Consider the following 10608-nt stretch of genomic DNA (forward strand, 5'->3'; position numbering starts at 1 on the left):
ACATTATAGTTAAGTAAACATATATATTATTATATCATTTTATAATATTATTATTTACTTCATTGTTAAGTAGTGTATATATTATTGCATTATTTTATATAAAAATTTTAGAAGAAAATTTATAATTTTTATATAATGAAAATAAAGTATTTAATTTTCATAATAAAATAAAATAGCAATGTGAACGCACTTATTACTTTGGTATTTTTATTAATCGAAAGCCAAATAGAATATATTATAAGTAAAATAAATTTATTAAAGCATAATAAAGAATTTACTTATTATATTATTTTATGATATTATTATTTACTTCACCATGAAGTAATGTATATATTATTGCATTATTTTATATAAAAAATTTAGAAAGAAAATTTATAATTTTATATATTAATAATAATAAATTTTAATTTGCTGAAATAATAATGTGAACGCACTTAATGCTTCATTTTTTATATATCAAAAGACAAATAGAATATATTATAAGTAAAATAAATTTATTTAAATATAATAAAAAAATTATTAAAGTATTATAAAAATAAAGGAAAACGAATTACAGTAACGAAAATACGAAATTTGAATCGTACTCTCTCTAACATCGCACGAAATAGCAAAGCTTTCATATATAAATAGAGATTGAGGAATAGATATAGATATAGATATAGATATAGGTATAGATATGCATATATAGATATAGATAGATATGTCTATATATATATGTACATCCAATAACAGTAAGTACAGGAAAGTAACTGACAGTACTTACATACGTAGTAGCCAGCTACATATGTATATCCAACGGTAAATATAAGTTCCTAGACTTTTTTTTTCCGGTAGGCAAGTATAAGTTCCTAAATTAGATTTATCCTAATTTTCGGTCCCATAGTCTTGCCAAAAATTAAATTTTATACAATGATTCAACAAGATCCTGATAATCGAATAAAACATAGGTTTATTTACTTGATATTAACATGCATATATAAAACTAATCAGTATTTGCATCCTCACGTCACGTAATATGAAAAAGTAATTCCTAATAGCAAGGGCAGGACTAGTTATTATCATCTTCAACATCATCGATGGCTAATGTGGCTCCCCACCCTCTCCCCTGCCAGTGGTCACAGAGGCTCAAGTTCTCGCCGCTCATCAAAATCTCCGGCAGCTCAATCTTCTCCCAAAAATCATCCTCCTCCTCCTCCTCTCCACGGTTGTCATTGTCGTTGATGATGACATTTATCTTCTTAGATGCCGCCGCCTTAGCAGCTGCGGCCTGAATGTCGCGCCCGGTGCACGTGTTGGGCAGCGGAAGCTCCTCGACCTCATCGGGGAAGTTCAGCTGCGCCTTGCTTCCTCTCAAGCAGTAGGCGGCCACATCGTAGGCCTTTGCCGCCATCTCCGGCACCGGGAAGGACCCCAGCCATATGCGCGACTTCTTGCGGGGCTCCCTGATTTCCGACACCCACTTGCCCCACCGCCTCTTCCTCACCCCGTGGTAGACCGGGTGGCGGGTGCCGCCACGGCGGGAAGTAGCGGCAGCAGCCGAGGGGCTGACATCACCGGCTTCGGGGCTTGGTGGTCGATGCAGCTGCTCCACCCCCATTGGCCTTGTTGTTATGTTAAAAAATGTAATAGTATTCGTTGCAGGGACACCGAGGACTGCATGCAGGGGCTGGAGAGAGTAACATCGCTTTTTATATATCTTTGTCGGGAAAGCAAGTGCGTGGCCGCAAATTACTGTTCTGCCCTTCCGTGATCCATATTTCGAGGAGAGAGAGGAGATGGTGTTTTGTGTTTTCTGGGGATTTTCGGGATGGTTGTTACTAATATTCCGACGCCCATATTTCATTATTTTCCCTTGACAGTACTAAATGGTATATACGGTCTTCCAAGTTCCAACAAATAAAATTACATAATCCATCGAAAAGAGAGGATAGTATAATGGCTTATACTCTTACTTATTCGAGAGGCTCGGTGTTTAATATTCACAAGAAGACTACATGTGGCCTTTAATTAGTTATTAGAATTTTTATTTTATTATACTAGATCCATGCTCATCTTTAGAAGAGAAAAAGGTACATAATTGAGTTAATTTATTGTGCCATTAAGTTACATAAATTTCACAACATTTTAATAATTTGTAATGTATAAATTTAAGCAATTGGACGTTTGCAATATTCTAAGTATACATTAATGAGAAATAAAATCAGAAATTATTCGTCGAAATAGAAAAACCAAATTTATTAATGTAGGGAATTTAAAGAGATAAGCAACAAAAGTTGAGAGATTGCTTGAAAAACTTATGCAGAAGCCTCTCATTGAATGAATCAAACAATCTTCTCATAACATACTGAATCAATATATATGTATATATTATATATAAACTCAAGATGCAATTATCGTTAATCAGACTTTCAGTACCACTCTGATTTTCTTTTCTAATTTCTATTTGATCCCCTAGCTTGCAAGCCTATATATACATATATACATATATACATATATACACAAACAATTTTACTTTTGATCAATTGGTGGGGGAGACAGGGGGCAAAGGATCGTTCAAATGTGGATGATCAAATATATGTGAAATTAGTTATATGATGAGATTTCAGTGGTACTTTTGAGTCTGGGCTAATAATACGTGATTCACAGAAGAACTCGTTATATAAAATTAATAAAACTTAAAATAAAGGCGAACATTGAACTTGCCCTTTGATATAATTAGAAGATATTTGTGAAAAAAAAGATCCTTTCTTAACTTTTCTAAAACTTTTAACTTTAAGCCATTGGATAAAGATGTGATCTTCACTAGCTACTTCTTTTGTTTTTTTCCGACTCTTAAAGTTTGGAACTTTTTTCATAATCTTGGGAATACAAGGATACCTCGTGAAAGTAGTATAGGATAGCATGCAGATGGACACAATAGGGACATACAATAGTTCATTAATTAAGGGTGTGTGAACAGCCCCAAAATTTTTGGGTTCTTGGAAGATCATAGCTAGAGTGCCAAAAGTGACCTCAATTTATGAGATTTTGCAATAACCACAATCATCTACTCTCAGAATAGTTTTGAAGGTGCATTGTGTTGTTAATTAAATGGAATGTGATGCGTGAATGATGTCTTGAATCCGAGCTCTGATACCATGCGAGATTTTGCAATAACCACAATTATCTCTTCAAAAGTATTAACTTCATGAATACAGTGTGATCTATTTATCTATTTATTCTCTTACAAAATTGATCTCATAGTTTAGTGAGGGTTCTTGGAAGGGGCACAGAAGGAATTTATGCTTCGTATATACTGGTCTATCTAGTTCTCGAAACATAGTGAAGCTAGAATTTGATGTTTGAATTGGATTTTTGGACGTCAATAATAGACAATAATGAAATGGGGCAATCTGATTATTTCTATATGGTCCCCATCGAACCATATATAATATTAGTAATATTTCGAACCAAAAGCATAAAGCATACACTTATGTTCATAGGCCTAAATATGATTTAGGTGTAGAAAATTGCCCGAAATTAATCTGTCTTTAAAAAGATAAAGAAAGCCGTATCTCGATTTTCATTGTATTCATACTCCATTGCTCAAACTTCTACTATAATGATTTAGGGTTTTCCCGAAGGATTGGGATAAATTAGGTTCACGAGGTGGACGGTAGCACGAGATATGGGTGAGATGGGGGTGGGTCCAATCTATGGTTAAAAGTCTATAAAAGGAAATTATAATAAAGCTCTTTTATTTTATTTTATTTTTTGGGTTGAGGGGGGGGGGGGGGGGGGGGGGGGGGGGTGGGGGGGTGTAAGGATATTTTTTGCTTTATGTGCATGACATATGGTTATATGTAGCTATGATACAGTTCGACTTGACATAGACGTATAAGGACTAAAAGCCCATCGATCACCAATACAATGAAGATGCCCCGATCTTGAAGGTCTTCTCATCGTCTCCACTCGATCAAACCAATCATAAATTTGCACCATAATGATATGTATTAATGGTGATGATGACGATAGAGTACATCAACTCATCCAGCGCACAATTATATATTAAGACGTCCGACAAGTTAATACAATATTTTCCAATGATTGTTTACTTTTGCTCGTCCTCCTTTTTGTCGATCGATCAGTTGCAATGACAATTATGGCAGTGATTATAAGCTTTAAGCTGTCTGATGAAAGCCTCTTGTCGATAATCTCCCCGTGAGCTGCCATATCATTGTTACAAGAGGTCACATACATATGCATCATTTGATTCCTTGGCTTATAACTTTTTCCGATGTGACTCCCTTTTCGAAACCTTTGATCGAGTTTCATCTATCTATTGAGTTATGCCTGTTTTCCATCTTATATAGTGACTCAATTTGGAGATTGATATTGGAGAAACACATCATAAACATCAAATTAGAGTGGATACTTCTTTCTCCTACCATATAAATGGTAGTTTCTACTCAGCAAAAAATATAAATGATAGCTTCATTCATTAAATATGACAAAAATTGCAACAGAACAATTTGAGGAATTTTTTTTTTTGTTGGGGGGTGGAGACCCTTGATAAGCAGAGATGCTAAGGAATGGTCAATATGAAATGTCACTAACATATCAGTAGGGAGAGCATAAAGCATCTGAGATTAGCTTGTTAATTGTGCGATTAAGCTGCCACGAGAGATTCATGTTTTGCTAATACAGCAGCTTGGTTCGGGAGCGTTGTTTTCGATGTCTATTAGTGCTGAGACATATAAAATTGCTAAAAAAGAAGTATTGATTTCAGATAAATTAAAAGGTGTTTGAAAGATAATAAGTTCAAACTATTTAAATTTAATTTAATTTTTTAATAGATGAATAAGTAAAAATAGTTTATGTAAGCGCCTAGTTAACCTAATGAAAAAAAGCACATTTGCAACCATCAAAATTATTAGGAATATCCTTCCTATATGAAGGAGAGAAAATCTTGTTAGCCCATAATGGAGACAATAGAGATATCGATTGTATTTTGTTTGATTCCAAATCGGATGTTGAGAGCCTTATTTGGTAGGGAATCTCTTAAATTGATTAGCGACTAAGGAAGGAGGATTTAAACCCTAAGTTATCTACGACTACAAGTAGGCATTGAAGTGAGCAGAAAAACGTAGATCCAAATGTGAGAGGATCCACCCTATTAGGTGATAAATAGTTGATCCAAGAGAATGTTTCTCTTTGAGTTGTGAGTTGATCCAAGGCCCTACCCTTGATGAAAAATGTAGAGTGTAACCACTATTGATATAAGGAAGTTGAGTCGGATTTGGTCCCGTGATTTTTTCTCACATTGGGGTTTTCCACGTTAAAAATCTTTGTATTGTTCTATCTTTTTGTTGTATGCTTTTAGGTCATGTTTGGATCACACAAGGCGAGAAAGAATAACTTGCTTGGCATAGGTATCGGTGATCATTTCCCAACAAATGGTATCAGAGCATTGGGTTTGGCAAGGTCAGGGTTTTCTATGTGTTCAAGATGGATGGTAATAGTGGTACTATGTTCAAGTTGGATGCCACTAATTATTCTATTTGGAAGTCTCGTATGGAAGACCTCTATTGCAGAGATTTGTATGATCCCATTGAGGGAGAGACGGCAAGACCGAAGGGTAAGGATGCGAAAGCTTGGGAGCGTATGAATCGAAAAACCATTGGCTTGATCTGACAATGGATAAATAATAGTGTCCATCATCATGTAGCACAGGAAAATAATGCAAGGCCTTGCGGGACAAGTTGGTAAGTTTACACGCGAGAACGACTCTGCAGAGCAAGGCATTTCTCATGAAGAGGCTTGTTCACCTCCACTACCAAACCGGTGGCAATATGGCTGAGCACATAATTACCTTCCAAGATATTTTAATCAATTGACTAATTTGGTGATTGTGCTAGCTTTGGAGCTATTTCGGGAAATCTCTAAACGTGAAGACATCTTGTGGAATGGAAATTGTGATGGAAATACCTCAAAGACCAAGTCTAGAAAATAATATATAATGGATTGCTTTTATTTCAAATTAGGAAATTAAATTTGGATTTTTAGGAAGTTAGAGTTGGAGATTTTATAAGAATTTCTTGAGATGACTTTGGGATATTTAAAAAGCCATTTGGTTGAATGTTAAAATGTAAGTCGACACCAAGGAGAGCGTCGAAAAGCGACGGGAGACGAAGAAGAAGACGAAGACGATCCGATCCCGAGACTGGCCTTGTTCTCTATCAATTCTTCTTTACTCTTCCATCGTTTGATTATGTTTTCTTTAATATCTTGGTTGTTGAACTCCATTTACTATGAGCTAATTTTATTTCCTAGGGTTTCAATGGAACCAAGGGTTTATTCTTGATTTGTGATATTACTTCTTTGCTAATTGATTGACCGATCATGTTTATTATATTCCGTTCTTAACGCTATTTGATTGATTGGCCATCAATTAGATTGTTCTAGCAATTTAGATGACCTTCAAAAATGGATTCTAGGTTTAGGGGTGGGATATGATAGCCTAAGATTAATCAAGTTGGAAAACGGGACTAATCTGCGAGAGGATTAGGAATAATGAATTGCCTTAGTAGCCAATTAGCGTTCGGTCATAATGGGTTCTCACTAGTCGATTGCCTAGGAATAGCATAATCGATTTGATACATGGGGATACGTTTGGTAATTATCGGAAGACGTGTGAGAAGATAAAAATTCTAAGTTAACAAGAGAATCAATCAGTCAATAGTAAGTGAAAGAAGTGATCGAATTAGGAATAGCCTTAGGAAAAGTTGTATGTATCACCATTAGAATTATTGTTTTTTTTAATTCCTGCTTTATTTTAGTTTTAGTAAAAGAAACTTTTAAAAATCAATTGTCTGAATAAAAACCGATTGTTCTAATTTTAGTAGTTAGCAAAAGTCTAGATCAGTTCTCATGGGAACGATACTCCACTCACTCTTTATTAATTGTTTGATGCATGCACTTGCATGAATCGATTATATTTATCGCAACACCTGTACAATGGAATCTTCCATATAGTCGGGAGGGGGAGTTTGTTGGGAATATTCCTCTTATATGGAGAAGAGAAAATCATGTTAGCTTATAATGAAGATAATGGAGACATCAATTGTATCTTGTTTGATTCAGCAGAGGGTCTACTGAGAAGATCAAGTATAGAAAGTCAAGCTTAACAAGAGATTTTGCCTCATGAATATGGTGGGGGAACCAAAGCTTGAGGAGAATATTGATAGTCATCGAGGTATTGCCTATACAATGGAATTCTCCATATAGTTGGGAGGGAGAGTTTGTTGGGAATATCCTTCCTATATGGAGAAGAGAAAATCATGTTAGCCCATAATGAAGATAATGAAGACATCGATTGTATCTTGCTTGATTCCAAATCGAATGTTGAGAGCCTAATTTGTAGGAAATCTCTTGGATTGCTTTGCGACTAAGGAAGGAGGATTTAAACCCAAAGTTAGCTACGACTATAAATAGGCATTGAAGGAAGGTGAAAAAAAGTAGATCCACATGTGAGGATCCACCATATTGGGTGATGAGTAGTTAATCCAAAACAGTGTTTCTCTCTTCAGTTGTGAGTTGATCCGAGGGCTTGCCCTTGATGATGTAAAGTGTAGCCACTATCAGTATAGTGAAGTTGGGTCGGAGTTGATCCCGTTATTTTTCCCCATGTTGGGGTTTTCCATATTAAAAATCTCGATATTGGTCTATCTTCCTATTGTCTGCTTTTAGATCCTGCTTTGATCACACGACAGGCAAGAATAACTCTCTGTGCATGGGTATCGTTGATCATTTCCCAACAAGTTAATCAAAATCATGATTTCAAAATATTTCATAAAGTACTGCTTCTATCTAAAAATAAAATAATAATAATAATAATAATAATAATAATAATAATCATCTTATTCAATCGCACTCCCAAATCAAACATTGATGAGAAAACTTACAATTTGTTTATGTAAGGAGAACTTTATAAAAATATAAGAAAATGGAAAGCTATATATATAAAGGGACGCAAATAATCCTACTGAACTAAATTGTGCTACGGATCTATTACGTATGTAATTCCTATTACTTTGTTTGGATACACTTGTTATCATAATAGCAATTATAAACAAGGTTTGCTATGAGTATTAAAGAGACTGAATTGCAATGCTCCACTTCCCTAAATACATGTATGTAACAGGAATTCAAATTACATAATTACCCTTAACTATTTCTCAAATTTCCAAAACATGGCACTCCTCTATTGGCCCTCTGCCATCGCCGCTGTCGGGCTTCCACCTCCGGCGAAATCTTGACACCCTCATGGCTGCCATCGAGCTAGAGAAACCATATCCAGCCTTGGTGAGGTCAAATCTGACTCAGGACTTTGCAAAGAGCCTGAAGCCAAATCGAGTAACTCGAGTTTCCAAGCCTACCCAGGGCCCCTGAGCCCCTATCCAATGAACCAAGCTAGGGTTCTTACGAGCCCCGGGTTGGCTTGGGAGCTTAGAGTTTGCTGGAGCCAACCTCCATCTCCGACTAGCCCGATTCTCATGCCCATTAACCTAATGAAAAAAATATTATTTTTAATTCTAGTTTTGATATTTGTTTATAAATATTATTTTATACTTGTTATTTTGGGCATTTTAGTCTTTGTATGGGAGGGGCAATTTCGTATTTTTATGTTTTAAGAGGGGGTAATCTCGCATTTTTGTCCAAATCATCTCTATACATTCTCTCAAACAAAATTTAGAATGGTAATTCTCATCTCCTATATTGCATCTAAGCAAACAAGTAACTTCATATGTAATCTTAATTAAATTACTTATTAATTTATATATCTTACTAATTCAATTTATCGCTAATTTCATTACATCGTTTGTTTTTGTTGTTCAAATTTGTGTACGAATAAAAATTTGTTGTTTTAGTTCTCCAATTTTTTCATAGTTGATTATTTCCCTTTTATCTTTTAATTTGCGAACTTTTCTTTTTTATTTGCTTCTCAATTTACTAATTTAATTGATAAATTTTTCTAATGATGGCTACCTCCTATCTTGCCCTAGTAATTTAATTTATAGAATAGCTTAGTGCGTAAATTACTTATGAATGGCGTAAGTTACACAGATTGCGAAAACGTTTACTCCAACATACAATCAATTTTAATATTGATTGCATCATAGGAATTCTCCGGCAGTCATGCAGAAAGTGTTAAATTGCAGCAAGTTTGAACTGAGCATTAGAAAAGTTTCATGTTCAGCATTTCTATTTTCATTTGAATGTCGTCATTTAAGGATCATCAAATCCATGCCATCTTGAGAAAGAGGGTGTGCCGCAGTTGCACCCCGACAACTAAGAGATTTCAGGTTCAATTTTCGCGGTGTGATTACTTGTATTCCTTTATTAGCCATTAGAATTTCTGTCATCTCATTATATTAGATTCCTACCTTGTAACCGAATCACTTATGAATGGCGTAAGTTACAGAGATTGCAAAAAGGTTTACTCAAACTTCTAATAATTTACCTGATTGTATCGTACAATCAATTTTAATGTTGATTACATCATAGGAATTCTCCGGCAGTCTTGCAGAAAGTGTTAACCTGCAGCAATTTTGAACTGAGGATTAGGAAAGTTTCATGTTCAGCATTCCCATTTTCATTTGAATGTGGTCATTTAAGGATCATCAAATCCGTGCCATCTTGAGAAAGAGGGTGTGACACAGTTGCACCCCGATAACTAAGAGATTTCAGATCCAATTTTCGTGGAGATACTACTCGTATTCCTTTATTATCCATTAGGATTTTTGTCATTTCATTATATTAAATTCCTACCTTGTAACCGAAGAAAAAAAAAAGTTCCATGCCATTCCTCGTATTGCCTGCTAATGAACCTCGTTTTCGTCTCTGCATTGCAGTTTCCGTCTTAGAATTTGTCAAGCCTTTACATTCACTATCTACGCTCACATTCCTATTAGCAAGACAGGAGCGACTAGAAAAGAGAGGAAGAGCTGTCGAGACCCTTTCGTCTTCTCATAAATGGAACCTATGACGGGAAATAAATGCTTCTCTTGTCTTCGCGTCTTGGGCATGTCATGTCAAATTTTCTATTAACGGGGATAAAGATGTCAATGCCCGAGTTCCGCCGACAACCTTGCGAGAAAGAAAATCGGGAGGGTTTCCCGATATCGGCCTCTGGTGCTTAGAGCAGTAGTTGGAAGTGTGTGTGACGGATAAGGATTATTTATCAGCGTCTCCGTTGCATAATATGTGCAGAAGATCCATAGTATTCTCGGTGCGAGTACGTTTTTGGGCCTGAGTCCAATGGGAGCCGAGAGGATCAGATCCAGCGGATACTTGGGCCTGAAAGATGGGAATATAAATTGAAATGTGTGGGTGGAAAGCTTTACATATAGTCTCCGTCAAGCCCATAAACAACTTTTATTCATGGATCCCGATAAATTCGCCCCATGGGCTGCAGTGTGTTCCATGGATTGGACTGTTCGGCCATTAATGCGGTACGTGAGCTAGGCACATAACGTCGCGAGACAGTTCCATCCACATCTGCTGTGGGCGTTATAGCATTAAAAGGACATTTCTCGAGTACGGAGTTGTTCTTGATCGAGTTATCGG

At 35.8% G+C, this 10608-nt stretch overlaps 1 protein-coding gene across 1 annotated transcript; it reads right to left on the reverse strand.

The window, feature by feature from the left end:
- Positions 1-818: 818 nt before the first annotated feature.
- On the reverse strand, positions 819-1795 carry LOC116196721 (ethylene-responsive transcription factor ERF023). Its single transcript, XM_031526589.1, has one exon. It carries the CDS (start codon positions 1595-1597, stop codon positions 1049-1051), a length of 549 nt encoding a protein of 182 aa, XP_031382449.1. The 5' UTR covers positions 1598-1795; the 3' UTR covers positions 819-1048.
- Positions 1796-10608: the final 8813 nt, after the last annotated feature.

The sequence above is a fragment of the Punica granatum genome, chromosome 1 (assembly GCF_007655135.1).
Source record: "Punica granatum isolate Tunisia-2019 chromosome 1, ASM765513v2, whole genome shotgun sequence".
NCBI classification, from domain to species: domain Eukaryota; kingdom Viridiplantae; phylum Streptophyta; class Magnoliopsida; order Myrtales; family Lythraceae; genus Punica; species Punica granatum.